The sequence below is a fragment of the Oncorhynchus mykiss genome, chromosome 17 (genome assembly GCF_013265735.2).
Source record: "Oncorhynchus mykiss isolate Arlee chromosome 17, USDA_OmykA_1.1, whole genome shotgun sequence".
Classification (NCBI taxonomy): domain Eukaryota; kingdom Metazoa; phylum Chordata; class Actinopteri; order Salmoniformes; family Salmonidae; genus Oncorhynchus; species Oncorhynchus mykiss.
Window position 1 is genome coordinate 77,416,550 of NC_048581.1, and position 21,920 is coordinate 77,438,469.

The 21,920-nt window shown below is 41.0% G+C and overlaps 1 protein-coding gene across 2 annotated transcripts in view; it reads left to right on the forward strand.

The window, feature by feature from the left end:
- Window positions 1–21,920, forward strand: part of LOC110494607 (contactin-4) — a 113,417-nt gene that overhangs the window by 81,265 nt on the left and 10,232 nt on the right. For both annotated transcript variants that reach the window (XM_036950698.1, XM_021569830.2), the window contains 9 exons: window positions 78–173; window positions 2,610–2,813; window positions 5,091–5,193; window positions 6,482–6,666; window positions 8,186–8,328; window positions 11,320–11,449; window positions 11,806–11,956; window positions 18,889–19,016; window positions 19,596–19,768. In XM_036950698.1, coding sequence (XP_036806593.1) covers window positions 78–173; window positions 2,610–2,813; window positions 5,091–5,193; window positions 6,482–6,666; window positions 8,186–8,328; window positions 11,320–11,449; window positions 11,806–11,956; window positions 18,889–19,016; window positions 19,596–19,768 — 1,313 coding nt within the window. The remainder of the gene's footprint in view (window positions 1–77; window positions 174–2,609; window positions 2,814–5,090; window positions 5,194–6,481; window positions 6,667–8,185; window positions 8,329–11,319; window positions 11,450–11,805; window positions 11,957–18,888; window positions 19,017–19,595; window positions 19,769–21,920) is intronic.

The following is a 21,920-nucleotide window of genomic DNA, read 5'->3' on the forward strand; positions in this document are numbered from 1 at the left end:
ATCACTGCACTGTAGAGGCTGTTGTACTAAAGAAGTCTGAAACTAATAAAAGCCCTTTTGTCTTTGTCTCCTCACAGATCTACAGAATTTCAGCAGAAAGCCCAGGAACACAGTGTCAGTGAGAGAAGGCCAGGCAGTGGTGCTACTGTGTGGCCCTCCACCCCATAATGGAGGTACTATAATGCTTTGTATCCTCAAAGCTCACAGACTCTATGCTGCTTCACTCTCAGTCACGCCCTGCACATCTTATTGTTCCTTACTGTCATACCCACTATCTGTCCCTGACACTGTTAAATGTTTTTGTTCTCATGCCTTCTATTTCTTCTCACTACTCTTAGTCTTTCAGTCTTTTCATATCCTGTTTCCTCTCTCTTCCTCTCCTGTGGGACTGGCTATTATTATCATTTCTACTGGACTGTAGCAGCACCACTTCTCTAGGTGAACGCTCCCCAAACTCATACCTTCACATCCATAGTTCATACCCTCACACGTCATGGCCTCAAGCTGACTTTCCCCCATGTGAGCCGCGACCATGCTGTCATCTGTAAAGCCTCCGGTGCTCCACTTCCTAGCGGCAGGTTTTTTCAGTGTAGCCTGGGTATATGTGGGTAATAAAGGCTCCTGGTGGCTGGTGTGTCCGGGGAGGGGGGGGGCGTTATCCCGTGGCACAGCTGTGAGTCTGCTCCGTGTCTGTGTGGTGCTGATTAGCAGACTCTCAACTCTGTTTCTAAATGAATCAATGGCCACAAGGGATTCGAACTGTACCGTTTTGCAATTTGCCCTCCTTTTCCCAAAATGCCTTCATCTCTTTATTTGACATTTTCAAGCTTTTTTTTCCAGATAGACCATTGTCACACATTTTATTGGATTTTGTTACACAGTGCTTCTGTCTTCAGGTGGATTTGAAAGGAAGTCCCGTGTGGCTCAGTTGGTTGAGCATGGTGCTTGCAATGCCAGGGTTGTGTGTTCAATTCCCACTGGGGGCCAGTTTGGAAATGTATGCACTCCTTGCTGTAAGTTGCTTTCGATAAGAGTGTTTGTTAAAAGAATCAACGCTTTGGAAAACAATGCTGTGGATTTTAGATTGATGGATTCTGTGTACTTACTTAATTAGCAGGTATCCTATTGAAATATTGAGTGCTTAGGTTTAGAGGGTCTACACCAGAAGTTAATGGTTGTCTGTAGGAGGAAGGTATATAGTCCGTGTTGAGTGCAGAGAAAGCCATCACATGTGGCAGGCATTGATAAGAGGAGTGAGCACTTTGGGGTAGAGGTCAGATGAAGTGAGGAGGAACAGATATCACTAAGGTTCTGTCTAGCAACAGAGATGCATCTGCTGGGGAGGAAGGGTTAAATATCAGTGCTCTTGTGAAATATCATTGTCTAATGCAGCTGTATTGATCCTCTGGGAAGAATAAACTTGGTTAATCTTTCTTAGTCTCCGTAGAGTTTTTACTCTGAGGATTAGAACCTGACAACATCCAAGCAAACATGTTTTTTTGTTTTCTGCCATAAGTTGCAGTAATGTCAAACCAGATGAATGCAAGTTAATGCTTGTACAGAAATACATTTACCTATATACATAGAAAGATTACATGTAATTTGATGCAACTTTGATCAATCAGTGTTATGTGGTCTAAAACGGTCTGTGTTCAGTATTATGTGGTCTATAATAGTCTGTGTTCAGAGTTGAATTCTGTCCGAGAACATAAGATTATGTGCCTGCGAGTCATCTATTGTTGTGAGACCACAACCCGTAAGCAGAACCACTGATGATTTGAATTCACTGTTTGCCAGAAGGAAGCAATGCTATGTTTTACTGTCCAGTCAAAAGACTGACTGCAGGATGTAATGTGTTTCTGATCACGGAGTGGCTTTAATACCCCAGCCCATCCTAGCCTCCCTGTCCCCCACACCTCTAATAACAAGCTCTTAATTTCACATTATTTTCTTCAGATCCCGCTGCTACATGCCCCCTCTCCTCCTCTCTCTCTCTCGCGCTCTGTCTCCGTCTCTGTCTCTCTCTGTCTGTCTGTCTCTCCCTCTGACTCGGTCGCTGTCTCGTCATCTCTCTTTCTCTCTTTCATCTCTCTCATCTTTCTTTCTTTCTCTCTCTCTCTCTCTCTCGATATTGTTTTTGAACTTACTCCTCTGTTTGATCTGCACAAGCCTGTGGTACTGACCCTTAATGCTGACCCTTAATATGTGAGGCTAACTGAACATGTAATTCAAAAGCGTATCCAAATCTCTGCTTACTCTCTGGGATGCTTAGAGATGTGAAAAGGGCAAAGTTCAGCCATGTTAAGCATAACAATTTGAATGATGCATTATTGAATTATTAACTGTTTGCACATATCTGATATGGGAATATCTGGCACCTCACACTAAGTGCAATGTTTCATTGATATTATAATTTGAAAACTGTACTCAGCTACTGTGTCTCCACCTTTTTTATAGCTACAGTACAGGTACACAAATGTAACCTGATCTCTTGTCTATTCTTAGTTTCACCACACTGGCAGATTTTGGAATGTCATTGGAACATGTATCTCTTCCTTTGTCAATACCCACAATCCTATGCGGTTACTGTCTGTGCTCTTCCTCTGCAGAGATCAAATACTCGTGGGTTTTCAACGGACGCCCAAGTTTCCTGCTGCAGGATACCCGCCGCTTCGTCTCCCAGAGGACAGGCAACCTGTACATAGCCAAAGTGGAGGCCTCCGATGTGGGGAACTACACGTGTGTGGTGAGGAACATGATGACCAACGCCACCGTTTACAGCTCGCCCACCCCCGTGGAGCTGCGCAGGGACGGTAAGCATGCTCCACTGGCTCCTGCTTATCCTGCACGCTGAACTTGCCTGTGCAGTTGAGGGGAGTGAAAGCTAAGGAGATAAAATCAGTCATCTGTTTGTTTTTCTGCTGCTCAGGAGTGGGTTGAGCAGTATTCATACTGTGGGTCTGAAACTCGCTCTCTTTCTCTGCATGAAAAGAAACGTTTAAACATTTACATATGCAGAGTGCAGCCACACACACACACACACACACACACACATACATACATACATACACACACGTTATTTACATGTCTCTGAGATACATATGTTTTTAGTGAGCGTATTCATCTGAACAGGGGGGATTCTGTGTGAGACCTGAGACAGATTAGCACTGACACCATAGATATCCCTTCTCCTTCTCATCACCCTTACAATACTCAGATACGCACACACACACACACACACACACACACATACAGTGGGGCAAAAAATTATTTAGTCAGCCACCAATTGTGTAAGTTCTCCCACTTAAAAAGATGAGAGAGGCCTGTAATATTCATCATAGGTACACTTCAACTATGACAGACAAAATGAGAAAAAAAATCCAGAAAATCACATTGTAGGATTTTGTATGCATTTATTTGCAAATTATGGTGAAAAATAAGTATTTGGTCACCTACAAACAAGCAAGATTTCTGGCTCTCACAAACCTGTAACTTCTTCTTTAAGAGGCTCCTCTGTCCTCCACTCGTTACCTGTATTAATGGCACCTGTTTGAACTTGTTATCAATATAAAAGACACCTGTCCACAACCTCAAACAGTCACCCTCCAAACTCCACTATGGCCAAGACCAAAGAGCTGTCAAAGGACACCAGAAACAAAATTGTAGACCTGCACCAAGCTGGGAAGACTGAATTTGCAATAGGTAAGCAGCTTGGTTTGAAGAAATCAACTGTGGGAGCAATTATTAGGAAATGGAAGACATACAAGACCACTGATAATCTCCCTCGATCTGGGGCTCCACGCAAGATCTCAACTCGTGGGGTCAAAATGATCAGGGACTCAAATTCTGCAGTGCCAGACGTGTCCCCCTGCTTAAGCCAGTACATGTCCAGGCCCATCTGAAGTTTGCTAGAGAGCATTTGGATGATCCAGAAGAAGATTGGGAGAATGTCAAATGTTCAGAGGAAACCAAAATATTGGTAAACTTTTTGGTAAAAACTCAACTCGTCGTGTTTGGAGGACAAAGAATGCTGAGTTGCATCCAAAGAACACCATACCTACTGTGAAGCATGGGGGTGGAAACATCATGCTTTGGGGCTGTTTTTCTGCAAAGGGACCAGGACGACTGATCCGTGTAAAGGAAAGAATGAATGGGGCCATATATCGTAAGATTTTGAGTGAAAACCTCCTTCCATCAGCGAGGGCATTGAAGATGAAACATGGCTGGGTCTTTCAGCATGACAAGGATTCCAAACACACCGCCCGGGCAATGAAGGAGTGGCTTCGTAAGAAGCATTTCAAGGTCCTGGAGTGGCCTAGCCAGTCTCCAGATCTCAACCCATAGAAAATCTTTGGAGGGAGTTGAACGTCCGTGTTGGCCAGCAACAGCCCCAAAACATCACTGCTTTAGAGGAGATCTGCATGGAGGAATGGGCCAAAATACCAGCAACAATGCGTGAAAACCTTGTGAAGACTTACAGAAAACGTTTGACCTCTGTCATCGCCAACAAAGGGTAAATAACAAAGTATTGATATAAACTGTTGTTATTGACCAAATACTTATTTTCCACCATAATTTGCAAATAAATTCATAAAAAATCCTACAATGTGATTTTCTGGATTTTTTTTTTCTCATTTTGTCTGTCATAGTTGAAGTGTACCTATGATGAAAATAACAGGCCTCTCTCATCTTTTTAAGTGGGAGAACTTGCACAATTGGTGGCTGACTAAATACTTTTTTGCCCCACTGTACATACATACATACACACACGCACACATACATACATGCATGCATGCATGCATACATGCATGCATGCAAACGCACATGCACACAAACTTCTGCACAGGGAGATTCACCTCAACCTCATTACTGCTGATTATACAGTGTGTGCCACTTAAGATTTGAGCTGGAGCAGAGATGTTATCCAAAGTCATACAACCCCTGAACAAAGTATTGCTCTAAAGCATATCAACATGCAGGCTTGCCCTCTACCATCCTGTCCTGTGCCACAGGTCTTGCATTTAATTAGAATTATAGTACACAATGTTCACTTGGTTTGAATGAATTTGATTTTCTTTCACCTCACACAGCTGTAATGGCAGAGTATGAGCCAAAGATCGAAGTTCAGTTCCCAGAAAGACTTCATGTCACCAAAGGATCATCAGTGAAACTGGAATGCTTCGCCTTAGGAAAGTAGGTCTTAACTGGAATCATTATCTAGAACACTGTAGCAGCATCACGTAGTCTGCATATGGAATGAAATATTCTGAGAATGTACTCTGTTAGTCATGGCCAGAGATGGCACACATATCCCATGGCACACACCACTGTTAGATACTGTTGTTAGTGAAAGTATACACACCCCTTGCACAGTCGTCACATTTTACTGCCTTCAAATTACATGGAAAAACGTATTGTTTTCCCTATTGATCTACACAACCTGCTCCACATTTTCAAAGTGAATGAAAAATGATAGACACATTTAGACAGTACTAAGAAATACAAAATGAGGATGTCTTGATTGCGCATTTCTTCACACCCCGGACTTAATACTTGATGGAAACACCTTTGGCAGCCATTACAGCTGTGAATAATTTTGAATAAGAATTACCAACCTGGCACAACTTATCCATTGTTCTTGTCAAAATTGCTCAAGCTCAGTAAATTTGGTTGGATCATTGATGGACAGCAATATTTGAAACTTGTCAGTGATTTCTTAATTAAGCAGACATAAGTCAGGACAGTGACTTGACCATTCAGGAACACTCAACACCTCTTAGAAAGCCATTCTGGTGTGTTTTTGGCATTACAATTTGTATAATTGTCCTACAGAAAAATACAACTCTATCCAAGGGTTAGGTTTTCAAAAGACTGTGGCAGGTTTTCCTCAACAGTTTTACCAGGGCTTTGCTGCTAGCATATTTATTTTGATCCTAACATACTCCCCCGTCCCTGCTGGTGACAGGGAGCATCAGGTGTTGAGTGTTTCTGAGTGGTCTAGTCTCTGAGTTAAATCTGCTTGAAAATCAGAGACACAATTTGAATATTGCTGTCTATCAATGATTCCCAATGTACTGAACATGAGCCATTTTTACAAAAACAATGGACATGCAGTATATTCCCCTAAGAGTTGCGAAAGTAGAATATTATTTCAAATGATTCACAGGTGCCAAAGGTGGTTCCACCAAGTATTAACTCTGGGGTGGGAAGACATCAAGACATTTCATTTTTTTAAATTATTATTAATTTGGAAAATGTTCTATCTTTCTTTCACTTTGAAAATGTAGAGTAGGTTGTATAGATATGTAGGGAAAACATCTAATGTTTTAGATCTGACTGTAAAGCAGCAACATGTGAAGACTGCAAGTGGAGTGTAGACTTTCACTAGGCACTGTATCTATGTCTGGCAGGTAATGTCTTAATACTATGTGTCAGTATCAAGCATGTGGCTGTGGTGACCTTTACTACCTGACCTCTCCAGCCCAGTGCCTGCCATCACATGGAGGAGAACAGATGGGAATCCCCTCCCTGGCAAGATGAAAATCAACCATTCCAATGGGGTCCTGGAAATACCATATTTCAGACCGGAGGATGCTGGTGCATATGAGTGTGTTGCAGAGAACTCCAGAGGAAAAAACATCGCCAAGGGGCAACTCATATTCCAGAGTATGATCGCTCACAATGTATATAAATTAACAATTGTATGTTGCTTTTGTGATATGTGATAATGAACTGAACTGTACAGAAGGTTATGAACAGTCCAAATCATGTTTTTCATGAAATTGGATGAAACCAGATCAAAGTATGATGACCAAAGTATGAAAAATGACTTTTGCTTCTACATTGATAAAGTGATCATAAAGTCACTGGACCCCACCCCCCTGTCAAACACTTAGATTCAGGAGGCGGGATTATTAAGGGGATATGGTAACATCACCTTAACCCTCTCATTTTAATACAGCAGTGGTAAGATGATATTCTTGTACCTAATTTAAATAAGTACCGCCTTGTAACCAACAACGGAGAAGGCGTATTTGCAGAAGAGCGTGGTTATATATAGCTAGATAGCTACTCTACTGATGTCAAAATGTGTCCATAGGGTGTCAAATCTAATTAAAAGTTTACCCTATTCATCTATGACAAATATGTGTCCCCTTTCGTCTGTGTCTGGTGTTAGCTAGTTGCTGGCTAGCTAGGTCTTCAGCCAGCATGAAACAATTGGGGGGAGGGTAGTTCAAAACTCCGACGCAGTTTTCAAGTCAACACATCCATCAGCCGTAAACCACATCACAAGAGACAAAAGGGAGATGTATAAAACATTTTTGACATCATTGATGCGATGTCGATGTTGTTTGACTTGCTGTGTGTATCACCAAATTAGCTCGAGATTATTTTTCTGCAACACTGCATCCAAGTTGCTTGACATAGGCGTTTCAAAGAGCTGTCGTTCAAGGAGAAATCATGAATTTAAGCTCCCTGGCCACTCAGCCTGTCTTTCCAACTTCCTGGTAGTTAGCCATGAGAGAGAAAAAAATCATCTCAAATATTGCTCATTTCTAAACAAAACATATACTATGGGGGATATTTTAGTCACTCAAAAGTCTATTTTACATGGGATTCAGAATTACTTTTTGGGACGTTTAACTTTATTTCCCATCTTTGTAGCTGCTTCTTAATATAATAATAAATTGATTAAAAGCCATACATTGTTTTCAACTTTAAATTCTTAACATGAAATATAACTAATAATAACTACCACATTGTTTGAATGCTAATGATTTTATCTGTCCTTTGTCAATGTTTAGCTAATCAAGTCTAATTAAAATATCTGGTCCATAAATTATGAATACATTTTGGTCATAAGTCAGGCCTGGAAAATATTTTGCTCACTCTATGAAAGGGCATTATAAAGACAGGATAATCTGGAATTAATGTGTACCAATTAACCTTTATGTTTAGTCATTCTGAAATGGCTAAGTCGTTGTCTTGCCAACTTGAACACTGCCACAACCCAGTTGGTCCTTAGAGAAAAATTCAAATTGCATCCCAAGCTTAGGGCAGCTTTCAGCTCTATCATACAGCTATTCTTTGTGCCATTAATTATTGAATGATTTAGACCAATAAAGACCAGTTGTCAATATAGATGCTGACATTTTGAAACTAAATTGTGATATTTATTCTACAGATGTTGAACATCTGCACTGGGTCCAGACATTAAAAGATGCTCATATGGCTATCGAGGCTAATCTTCAGTGGGAGTGTAGGGCGAGCGGTAAACCTAAACCTGTGTACAGATGGCTGAAGAACGGGGAGCCCCTGGTGTTGGAGGTGAGAATGACTACAGAATTTGAATGTGTAATTGTGCAATCCCATTAAGAACTAGTCCAACCATCTTAAGACCCCTTTTCATCTCAGATCAAAGACATGAGATCAAACATTAAGCCAATTTTTATTTCAGAATTCTACCCATCATAGTTTGCTGCAAAGGTCACACACAATCATCAGAGATATTACAATCATCAGAGATATTACAGGGCATATAAAACTGATACACACAGGAAACTTTTGAGCGTGAAAAACCCAGCAGCCTTGTAGTTCTTAACACAAACCGCTGCGCCTGGCACCTGCTACCATACTCCGTTCAAAGGCACTTAAATATTTTGTCTTGCCCATTCACCCTCTGAAAGGCACACATACTCAATCCATGTCTATATTTTCTCAATTGCTTATAAATCCTTCTTTAACCTGTCTCCACACTTTCATCTACACTGATTGAAGTAGATTTAACACGTGACATCGATAGAGGATCATAGCTTTCGCCTGGATTTACCTGGTCATTCTATGTTAAAGTTTTCTATACTCAGTGTGCAGTACCAGTCAAACTCAAACGTTTGGGCCCTTATACTAATTCAAGGGTCTTTCTTAATTTCTACTATTTTCTGCATTGTAGAGTAATAGTGAAGACACATGATGTAGTAACCAAAAAAGTGTTAAACAAATCAAAATAGATTTGAGTTGAGATTCTTCAAAGTAGCCACCCTTTGCCTTGATGACAGCTTTGCGCACTCTTGGCATTCTCTCAACCAGCTTCATGAGGTAGTCACCTGGAATGCATTTCAATTAACAGGTGTTTCTAGTTAATTTGTGTAATTTATTTTATTCTTGTTGTAACAAGGTAGGGGTGGTATACAGAAGAGAGCCCTATTTGATAAAAGCTCTGACAGTCCATCATTACTTTAAGGAACATTTCAAGAACTTTCAAGTGCTATGATGAAACTGGCTCTCATGATAACTGCCACAGGAAAGGTAGACCCAGAGTTACCTCTGCTGCAGAGGATAAGTTAATTGGAGTCAACAGCCTCAGAAATTGCAGCACAAATAAATGCTTAATGGAGTTCATGTAACAGACACATCTCATCATCAACTGTTCAGAGAAGACTACATGAATCAGGCCTTCATGGTTGAATTGCTGCAAAGAAACCACTACTAAAGGACACCAATAATAAGAAGAGACTTGCTTGAGCCAAGAAACACGAGCAATGGACATTAGACCGGTGTAAATCTGTCCTTTGGTCTGAGTCCAAATTTGAGATTTTTGTTCCAACCGCTGTGTCTTTGTGAGATGCGGAGTAGGTGAACGTATGATCTCTGCATGTGTGGTTCCCTGTGTTCCATGTGTGCGCTTCTTGGGACTATCATTTGTTTTTCAACAGGACTGTCATGATTTTCTAGGTGAGAAAGAGAGTCGGACCAAAATGCGGCGTGTAGATTGCGATCCATGTTTAATAAACAAACGTAAAACACGAATCGATACAAACACTACAAAACAAAGAACGTAACGAAAACCGAAACAGCCCTATCTGGTGAACAACACAGAGACAGGGACAGGGACAACGACACATAGGACAATCACCCACGACAAACTCAAAGAATATGGCTGCCTAAATATGGTTCCCAATCAGAGACAACGATAAACACCTGCCTCTGATTGAGAACCACTCCCAATACATGAAGATAAACACAAAATACTTCGACCAGGGCGTGACAAGGACATTGTCCCAAAACACACCTCCAGGCTGTCTACGGGCTATTTGACTAAGAAGGAGAGTGATGGGGTGCTGCATGAATTACCTGGGGCCAGATTCACAAACCTTCTTAAGGAAAAATGGCAGTTAAGAAAAAAGGTCTTCTTAACTATAAACTTAAGGAGAAAGTTAAGCTAAGTTGCTATTCCTCCAAAATGTTAAGAAGAAGTTAGATTCTTGAAAATTAATTTATTGGAAATGTTCTTTAAATTCCAAGATGGCTAAACCCTTGTCTTAAACTCAGGACAGTGAGAGAAAAATATCATGAAAGCAATTGAACATGTTTAATTCACACAAACTTAATCTGAAAGTGTCAGTATTTATTATTTAAAACACAAAAACACGTTTTAGAATAGTAATCTCAGTTGGAAATTTGCTAACAGGATTGCCATTGCTAGCTAGCTAGCTAAATTATTTGCCTAGCAACAAAGATCTTAAGATGATACGTAGGAAGATATTTGAGGTGTTTGTAAGAAAATCATTAAATCTTAAGAAATTGTTGAGGAATTGCACTTACGAATTATCTTATGAACTTCTTATTTTTTTCTTAAGCAGCTTAAGTGTTTGCGTAAGAAATGTTTTGTGAGTCTGGGCCCTGGCCACCACAATCACCTGACCTCTACCCAATTTAGATTGTTTGAGATGAGTTGGACCGCAGAGTGAAGGAAAAGCAGCCAAGAAGTACTCAGCATATGTGTGGAACTCCTTCAAGACTTTTGGAAAAGCATTCCAGGTGAAGCTGGTTGAGAGAATGCCAAGAGTGTGCAAAGCTGTCATCAAGGCAAAGGGTGGCTACTTTGAAGAATCTTGAACATGTTTTTGCTTACTACATGATTCCATATGTGTCATTTCATAGTTTTGATGTCTTCACTATTATTCTACAATGTAGAAAATGGTAAAAAGAAAGAAAAACCCTTGAGTGAGTAGGTGTCCAAACTTTTGACTGGTACTGTATATTTAAGCAACAAGGCCCGAGGAGGTATTGTATATGGTGCCTGGACACAGCCCATATTGGCGATATATCACAAACCCCCGAAGTGCCGTATTGCTATTATAAACGGGCTACCAACGTAATCTTAGCAGTAAAAATACATGTTTTGTCATACCCGTGATATACCACGGCTGTCAGCCAATCAGCATTCAGGGCTTGAACCACTCAGTTTATAAGTTTTATCACACATCACACATCCTATACTGAGATGTGTTATTGAGGGTGTATCTCTCTTGTTACCAGGACAGGATACTTTTAGAAGGTGGACGATTGGCCATATCCAGGATCAACCTGTTGGACTCTGGGATGTACCAGTGCCTGGCAGAGAACGAACATGGAGCCATCTATGCCAGTGCTGAACTCAAGGTTGTAGGTAAGTATGTCTGGATGACTCTAGTCTGTAGTAGTCTTGTTTTAGTCTAGTCTTGTTTGGTCTTCTTTTAAAAAGCTGAAGCCAGAAACACGGCAAGGTTAAGACATGTACTAACGCTGTCAGTAGAAATTAACAGAAAGTGAATATCAGCTGAGCCATGGTTTTTAGCCACATTTACATAATTACTTGATAAAGAAAGACAGCCAGTGGTTTTTCATGAAATTACATTTTTATAATTGACTATGATGCGTTTGACAGTTTGGCTGATGCATACATACGGTAGCTAGCTGCTGTGCCACTGCCTCGTCAAAGAGAACAGAATGGTTTCAACAGGGTTTGTTCTGTTCCCCATGCAGCCTCTGCACCTGACTTCTCCAAGAGTCTTGTGAAGAAGTCCATGCTGATCCAGAGAGGGGGGGAGGTGATAATGGAGTGCCGTCCCCATGCGTCCCCAAGGGCCTCCATCTCCTGGCGGAGAGGGGGAGAGTTTCTGAAGGACAGCAGGAGGTACAGTCGCAATAGGGTCGTTCCATGAAATAAGTGCCTTTTTGTATTTTAGGTAGAAATTGTGCACTAATATTGAATTTTAAAAGCCTGTTATGTTAAATGAATCTCCCTTCAGTACAGACGACATGGAGAAATGAATACATCTAAATGTTAATATGAATGAAGGCCTTCTAAAGCTCTGTCAACCGTGTCACTTCTAGGAAGACTTCATTCCAGAATGTATCCAAGGTTCGACATCACTGTAAAGCCCTAGCTAAAAAGTAATTTCTGAAGATGAATCACATGAAAGAAATAGTGATTCATTTAGGTCTGTCCCTCATTTTAAGGTCAACCCTGTTACGTGAACTGAACTCTCGTTTTTTAATATGTTTAAAACATTCCTTTTTTAATTTAAAATAGTTTTGTTTTAGAAACATTGAACAATCATTGAGTAAATGCAGGGGAGCTGGTTCTACAATTTTTTTGCCATTTTCTGGTGTTTTGTGGTGGAAAACTGAGCGTGTCGAGCATAACACAACATCAACCCTGTTACCCATAGATAGACAGCTAGAAATGTTTTACAATTGCATTTTTGGTGAAGTTTGCATTCAATTGCATCTCCCTGTTGCACACAACAAGCTTCCATTCCCCCTGTCACAGGGGAATTTATGGCTGATTTTGGATGAAATCGTCAACCCTGTTACGATCAACCCTGTTACTTTATCTGGCACTTAATTGGCACTAACTATAGTATTTTTCTCAAAAGGCACCGAATTGGTGGAATGACCCAATAACAGTACCAATCGCTGCTCATGCCATTGATGGCTCGCGTATAAGGGCCCTTCTCCTGGGAACTTGCTAGTCTCTTGGGCTCAACGCTGTTTGTGCCTCTAATCAAGGGGACGGTGACGTGGTGAGGGGGCTTTTTGCTAACATTCTCTCTTTTGCCTGTAGTTCAATAGATGTCCAGAACCTTGCTAGAAGCCTGTATATCTCTGTAGTCAGGGATGTTCTATACAACACCTTCACAGTTATGGTAGGGACTTTCATGTTCATTATGATGACCTTGGTCTTTCAAGCTTGTATTCAGCCATGGCTATAAATGATTCCTTGTAACCTCTCATGCAAGCCTCACAGCCTCACAGGTTCACAGCTGACAAGTTCACTTGAGGTACTAGTCTTAGCACAGAAGGTCTGTGGGGACAGTGGAACTGCTGCATAACCCTGCTGCAGCTACACTAAACTATAGTAAATTACTGTACTGCAGTCCTCTGAGAGAAGGACTCTGCCAAGAGCAGGCTGTGGACCAAGAGCTGGAGAATAACATATCCAGGATACTACCGCCCACCCTCTCTCTCTCTCTGTGTGTGTGTGTGTGTGTGTGTGTGTGTGTGTGTGTGTGTGTGTGTGTGTGTGTGTGTGTGTGTGTGTGTGTGTGTGTGTGTGTGTGTGTGTGTGAGAGAGAGAGAGAGAGAGCAAAAACAAACTATGTGAACCCTTTGGAATTACCTGGATTTCTGCATTAATTGGTCATCAAATTTGATCTGATCTTCATCTAAGTCACAACAATAGACAAACATAGTGTGCTTAAAACTAATAACACACAAAGTATTGTATTTTTCTTGTATATATTGAATACATCATTTAAACATTCACAGTGTGAAAGTATGTGAACCCATAGGCTAATGACTTCTCCAAAAGCTAATTGGAGTCAGGAGTCAGCTAACCTAGAGTCCAATTAATGAAACGAGATTGGAGATGTCGGTTAGCGCTACCTTGCCCTATAAAAAACACTCACAAAATTTGAGTTTGCTATTCACAAGAAGCATTTCCTGTTGTGAACCATGCCTCGAACAAAATACATCTCAGAAGACCTAAGACTAACAATTGTTGACTTGCATTAAGCTGGAAAGGGTTATAAAAGTATCTCTAAAAGCCTTGATGCAACAGGACAATGACCCAAAACACAGAAGTAAATCAACAACAGAATGGCTTCAACAGAAGAAAATATGCCTTCTGGAGTGTCCCAGTCAGAGTTCAGACCTCAACCCAATTGAGATGCTGTGGCATGACCTCAATAGAGCAGTTCACACCAGACATCCCAATAATATTGCCGAACTGAAACAGTTTTGTAAAGAGGAATGGTCCAAAATTCCTCCTGGCCGTTGTGCAGGTCTGATCCACAACTGCACAAAACTTTTGGTTGAGGTTATTGAATCCAATGTTTCACGTACTTTTCCCACCCTGCACTGTGAATGTTTACATGGTGTGTTCAGTAAAGACATGAAAACGTCAAATGTGTGTGTTATTAGTTTAAGCAGACTTTGTTTGTCTATTGTTGTGACCTAAATAAAGATCAGATCAAATTTCATGACCAAATTATGCAGAAATCAAGGTATTTCCAAAGGGTTAACATACTTTTTCTTGCCACTTTACATTACTCAGCCTAAACATCAGCGCCACAGGTAACTTCCACAAAGCTGTGAACGATCAGAGAAACCAGGCAAGAAGGGCCTTCTATGCCATCAAAAGGAACATAAAATTCGACATACCAATTAGGATCTGGCTAAAAATACTTGAATCGGTTATAGAATTCATTGCCCTTTATGGTTGTGAGGTCTGGATTCTGCTCACCAACCAAGGTAGCAAACACAAAATGGGACAAACACCAAATTGAGACTGCATGCAGAAAATATCCTCTGTGTACAACGTAAAACACCAAATAGTGCATGCAGAGCAGAATTAGGCCGATACCCGTTAATTATCAAAATCCAGAAAAGAGCCGTTAAATTCTACAACTACCAAAAAATAAGTGATTCCCAAATCTTCCATAACAAAGCCATCACCTACAGAGAAATTAACCTGGAGAAGAGCCCTCTAAGCAAGCTGGTCCTGGGGCTCTGTTCATAAACACAAACAGACCCCACAGAGCCCCAGGACAGCAACACAATTAGACCCAACCAAATCTTGAGAAAACAAAAAAAGAATTGCTTGACACATTGGAAAGAATTTACAAAAAAACAGAGCAAATTAGAATGCAATTTGGCCCTAAACAGAGAGTACACAGTGGCAGAATACCTGACCACCATGACTGACCCAAAATTAAGAAAGTATTTGACTATGTACAGATTCAGTGAGCAGCATAGTCTTGCTATTGAGAAAGGCCGCCGTAGGCAGACCTGGCTCTCAATAGAAGAGGCTATGTGCACACTGCCGACAAAATTAGGTGGAAACTGAGCTGCACTTCCTAAACTCCTGCCAAATGTGTGACCATATTAGAGACCCATATTTCCCTCAGATTACACAGACCCACAAAAACAAATCCAGTTTTGATAAACTCACATATCTATTGGGGACATTTTTTGCAATCACAGCAGAAATATGTGTAACCTGTTTCCACAAGAAGAACAAACACCATTTGTAAATACAACCTATATTTATGTTCCATTTTGTACTTGAACTATTTGCACATCATTACAACATTTGAAATGTCTTTTCTTTTGGAACTTTTGTGTAATGTTTACTGTTAATATTGTATTGTTTATTTCACTTTTGTTCATTATCTATTTCACTTGCTTTGGTAATGGAAACATATGTTTCGCATGCCAATGAAGCCCCTTAAATTAGAGAGAGGGAGCTCACCAGCAGCACCAGCAGCACAATGTTTAGTGTACTCCTCCCACACTCCCTCTAATTCTGCATCTTAAATTGGGGTAGTGTGGTTGATTCAGATGGAGGGTGAACAGGAGCCTTGGAGATACTGCTGCTGAATCGATATGTGCTGCCACATTTCCATAGTCTTTCCGTAACTCAGTGGACGTGCCTCAACATGTGAGCAGAGCGATTGATTAGTTATCATATTCCTTTGGCAGTCATGTGGAAAAAGAGAAAGAAGTGATTATGCAGGCTGTGCGTCTGGACGAGAATAGAAAATGCACAGCATTGAACAGCGTTTCTTTCTTACAGCAGATAGTTCTTTACGTTTTATTTGTTTTGCAGCTCATTGCCCCTCAGGCCATGTTTTCAGCACGCCTCCATCACTCAATATTTGATATTTTTGTCAATAAATCTGCCCAAAGCACCCTATGTCAGGCATGGTCTCAGCTCAGCCTGAGTGAATTCATATTTTTAAGAGTTGCAGTGAAATTGTTTGATTTCTGAGCTTGCAGTTCACAGCTTTTGTTTTTGATTTGCTGGAACAGAGTGTCATGATAGCTAGGAGTTCATAACATTGTTTATGCATGTTTACATTTGTTACATTTTGTTATATTTTAAAATAAAGTACAAGCATTAAAAACCCAATGTTTGTGGAATTTGGCAAACAATGAATGGAAACAACTTCATTGTTATGAGGTTACTTTTGTTACGTTGTATAAAGTTAACCACTTTTTAATCTAGATTGTGATGTGGAAGTTTTACAAACAATGGAGAAAATGTTGCAAATAAACAATTGAAGTCTGAAGTTTACATACACTTAGGCTGGACTCATTAGAACTCGTTTTTCAACCACTCCACAAATTTCTTGTTAACAAACTATAGTTTTGGCAAGTCGGTTCTGACATCTCATTTGTGCATGACACAAGTAGTTTTTCTAACAATTGTTTACAGACAGATTATTTCACATATAATTAACTGTATCACAATTCCAGTGGGTCAGAAGTTTACATACACTAAGTTAACTGTGCCTTTAAACAGCTTGGAAAATTCCAGAAAATGATGTCGTGGCTTTAGAAGCTTCTGACAGGCTAATTGACATAATTTGAGTCAATTGGAGGTATACCTGTGGATGATATTTCAAGGCCTTACTTCAAACTTCGTGCCTCTTTGCTTGACATCATGGGAAAATCTAAAGAAATCTTCCCTCCACAAGTCTGGTTCATCCATGGGAGCAATTTCCAAATGCCTGAAGGTACCACGTTCATCTGTACAAACAATAGTAAGCAAGTATAAACACCATGGGACCATGCAGCCGTCATACCGCTCAGGATGGAGACGCGTTCTGTCTCCTAGAGATGAACGTACTTTGGCGCGAAAAGTGCAAATCAATTGCAGAACAACAGCAAATGACCTTGTGAAGATGCTGGAGGAAACAGGTACAAAAGTATCTATATCCACAGTAAAACGAGTCCTATATCGACATAACCTGAAAGGTCGCTCAGCAAGGAAGAAGCCACTGCTCCAAAACCGCCATAAAAAGCCAGTCTAAGGATTGCAACTGCAAAATAGAACTGTTTGGCCATAATGACCACCTTTATGTTTGGAGGAAAAAGGGGATGGCTTGCAAGCCGAAAAACACCATCCCAAGCACGGGGGTGGCAGCATCATGTTGTGGAGGTGCTTTTCTGCAGGAGGGACTGGTGCACTTCGTATAAAAAATGGCATCATGAGGGAGGAAAATTATGTGGATATATTGAAGCAACATCTCAAGACATCAGTCAGGAAGTTAAAGCTTGGTTGCAAATGGGTCTTCCAAATGGACAATGACCCCAAGCCTACTTCCAAAGTTGTGGCAAAATGGCTTAAGGACGACAACAGTCAAGGTATTGGAGTGGCCATCACAAAGCCCTGACCTCAATCCTGTAGAAAATGTGTGGGCAGAACTGAAAAAGCATGTGCGAGCAAGGAGGCGTACAAACCTGACTCAGTTACACCAGCTCTGTCAGGAGGAATGGCCCAAAATTCACCCAACTTATTGTGGGAAGCTTGTGGAAGGCTACCTGAAACGTTTGACCCAAGTTAAACAATTTAAAGGCAATGCTACCAAATACTAATTGAGTGTATGTAAGCTTCTGGCCCACTGGGAATGTGATGAAATAAATCATTCTCTCTACTGTTATTCTGACATTTCACGTTCTTAAAATAAACTGACCTAAGACATGGAAATTTTACTAGTATTAAATGTCAGGAATTGTGAAAACTGAGTTTAAATGTATTTGGCTAAGGTGTATGTAAACTTCAACTGTACCTTTGACTGTTCCTTTGCACCTCAGAACTGTACAGTATTTTACAAGTCTGAATGATTATAGAGTATACTTTATGAGTATACTTTCCGACTTCAACTGTATGTAGTCTACAATCATCCCTGATTAGTATTACAGTAATGTGCCTTTTTCAACATTGTTGCTCGAGTTTCCTCGGTATCTCACTGTGTCCAGACAGCCAGCTACAAGTGAGATGGCTCTTTAGTCATATCTGCTTTCATTACCTTTTGGAAATGGCTTTTAGTGTGTCTATAGGATCTCACACATGTTGTATAATTACAAGGCCGCAGGTAAAGATTCCAATTCGGAGTGAATCATCTCTCACTGTTGTTCTGCTCTCTTTTCCTCCCCCTATCCTCATTGGCCTTAGTGTCCCACTGTGTATTCTATTAAAATGCACATTTAATCTTTTGTGCTTTCAATAGCATGTCGACCCAACAGCAAATCTGTTCTGCTTCAACTAAGATAATTGCTCTGTTCTGAAATGTGCAAATGTGCTTGTAGAGAATTCAGTCTTCCAGACAATTCAGTTTTAAATTCATGAAATACTTGTCATTCAAACTACAACATGGATGTAGGCTATTTAAGCAATAAGGCCCGAGGGGATGTGGTATATGGCTAATATAACACGGCTAATGACTGTTCATAGGCACGACGCAACGCTTGTATATTGGCCATATATCACAAACCCCTGAGGTGCCTTATTGCTATTATAAACTAGTTACCAATGTAATTAGAGCAGTAAAAATACATGTTTTGTCATAACCATGGTATAGGGTCTGATATACCACAGCTTTCACCCAATCAGCATTCAGGGTCTCGAACCACCCAGTTTATAATCGAGATGAAGCCACAAGTGTTGATGTATTTGAATGCTAATCATCATTTAGAATCCCTATATAACCCAGTCAGTGCTATCAAATCATTATTGATCCTGATAACAACAGTTGTCTGTTCCTTCATTTTTGTCAGACGGACTATTATGGAGGATGGAACTCTCCGTATCACCAACATCAGCAAATCAGACGGAGGGAGGTACACCTGTGTGGCCAGGAACCCCTTTGGGACATCAAGCAGTACTGGTACTCTGGTGGTGAAAGGTACTTTTCCGGACACGGATTTCACTACCCTTTAAGCAGATGGTTTAAACCTGTGTTTAGAGGGGGGAAATACTAAGCCAAGCATGAAATTGATAATGAAATATATAGTTGTTTTATGTTCCTGCTGGTTTGACAGAAACATAACTCATCATCCTTGGTTTTGTCAGCTGTGAGTTATTGGTCACACAGCAGAGGGGAGAAAATCCCTGGCATCTAGAGTAGTGAGGAGAGAGATGTTATGTTCCACCCAAGTCAGATATTTCATGATGATTTAAAAAAAGAGCTGTTGTTTAAATTTGTTGATTTGTCTGTTTTAATAACTGATGGTTGTTCATGGAGTATTAATTTGACACCATTATTGCATTATGATGAATTATTCAGTCTCAAGACTATATCAATACAACAACAACAAAATTCCCCAAACATGTTAATTGGATTGAAAGGAATAAGCATTTAATTTAAAACATCTTGTCAACATGAACAGGACATTTTTCCAGCAGCAGCAGCCTATATTCAAATATTGTAGCACGGCTCCAGTAACACATGATCCTGTGTTTGTTTTTCTGTGTTGTCAAACAGAGCCAACCAAGATAACGGTTCCACCACTGAGTGTGGATGCCACTGTGGGACAGAGCATCGTGTTGCCATGTGAAGTGTCCCGAGACTCCTCCCTGGATCCCACCTTTAAGTGGTTCTTCAACGGCAAACTCATTGATTTTAACAAACAGGACCACATTGAGATGATAGGAGGGGTATGTACCTACACTGCCTTCAGAAAGTATTCAGACTCCTTGAATTTTTCCAAATTTTGACACGTTACAGCCGTAATTCAAAAAATGATTTAAATATTTTTTTTCCCCCATATCAATCTACACACAATAATGACAAAGCAAAAATTTACTTTTTTATTTTTTTGCTTATAGGAATATTACAGCCCGGACTTGAACCCGATCTAACATCTCTGGAGAGACCTGAAAATAGCTGTGCAGCGACGCTCCCCATCCAACCTGACATTTACCTAAGTATTCAGACCCTTTACTCAGTTCTTTGTTGAAGTTCCTTTGGCAGCGATTACAACCTCAAGTCTTCTTGGGTATGACACTACAAGCTTGGCACACCTCTGTTTGGGGAGTTTCTCCCATTCTTCTCTGCGGATTCTTTTAAGCTCTTTCGGGTTGGATAGGGAGCGTTGCTGCACGGCTATTTTCAGGTCTCTCCAGAGATGTTCGATTGGGTTCAAGTCCGGGCTTTGGCTCAAGGTCATTCAGTCAAGGACATTCAGAGACTTGTCCCGAAGCCACTCCTGCGTTATCTTGGCTGTGTGCTTAAGGTCGTTGTCCTGTTAGAAGGTGAACCTTCACCCCAGTCTGAGGTACTGAGCACTCTGGAGCAGGTTTTCATCAAGGATCTCTCTGTACATTGCTCCGTTCATCTTTGCCTCGATCCTGACTAGTTTTCCCTGCTACTGAAAAACATCCCCACAACATGCTTCACCATAGGGTTGGTGCCAGATTTCCTCCAGATGTGACGCTTGACATTCAGGCCACAGAGATCAATCATCAGACCAGAGAATCTTGTTTTTTTTTGATAGTCTTTAGGTGCTTTTGGCAAACTTCAAGTGAGCTGTCATTCGCCTTTTACTGAGGAGTTGCTTCCGTCTGTCTACTCTACTATAAAGGCCTGATTGGTGGAGTGCGGCAGAGATGGTTGTTCATCTGGAAGGTTCTCCCATCTCCACAGAGGAACTCTAGAGCTTTGTCAGAGTGACCATTTGGTTCTTGGTCACCTACCTGACCAAGGCCCTTCTCACCCGATTGCTCAGTTTGGCCAGGCGGACAGTTCTAGGAAGAGTCTTGGTGGTTCCAAACTTCTTCCATTTCAGAATGATGGAGGCCACTGTGTTCTTGGGGACCTTCAATGCTGCAGAAATGTTTTGGTACCCTTCCCCAGATCTGTGCCTCGACACAATCCTATCTCTGAGCTCTACGGACAATTCCTTCGACCTCATTGCTTGGTTTTTGCTCTGACAAGCACTATCAACTGTGGGACCTTATATAGACAGGTGTGTGCCTTTCCAAATCATGTCCAATCAATTGAATTTACCACAGGTGGACTTCAATCATTTTAGAAACATCATAAGGATGATCAATGGAAACAGGATGCACCTGAGCTCATTTTTGATGGTCTAAATACTTATGTAAATAAGGTATTACTGTTTTTTTTTTATACATTTGCAACAAATTCTGAACCTGTTTTCGCTTCATCATTATGGGGTATTGTGTGTAGATTGATGAGGAAATTGTTTTATTAAATCAATTTTAGAATGAGGCTGTAGCGTAACAAAGTGTGAAAAAAGTCAAGGGGTCTGTATACTTTCCGAAGGCACTGTATATCAATGTTTCCCGACCCTGGTCCTCCAGTACCCCCAACAGTACACCAACCCTGGTCCTCCAGTACCCCCAACAATACACCAACCCTGGTCCTCCAGTACCCCCAACAATAATCAAATCAAATCAAATGTATTTATATAGCCCTTCGTACATCAGCTGATATCTCAAAGTACAGAAACCCAGCCTAAAACCCCAAACAGCAAGCAATGCAGGTGTAGAAGCAATACACCAACCCTGGTCCTCCAGTACCCCCAACAGTACACCAACCCTGGTCCTCCAGTACCCCCAACAATACACCAACCCTGGTCCTCCAGTACCCCCAAAAATACACCAACCCTGGTCCTCCAGTACCCCCAACAATACACCAACCCTGGTCCTCCAGTACCCCCAACAGTACACCAACCCTGGTCCTCCAGTACCTCCAACAATACACCAACCCTGGTCCTCCAGTACCCCCAACAATACACCGACCCTGGTCCTCCAGTCTGGTCCTCCAGTACCCCCAACAATACAC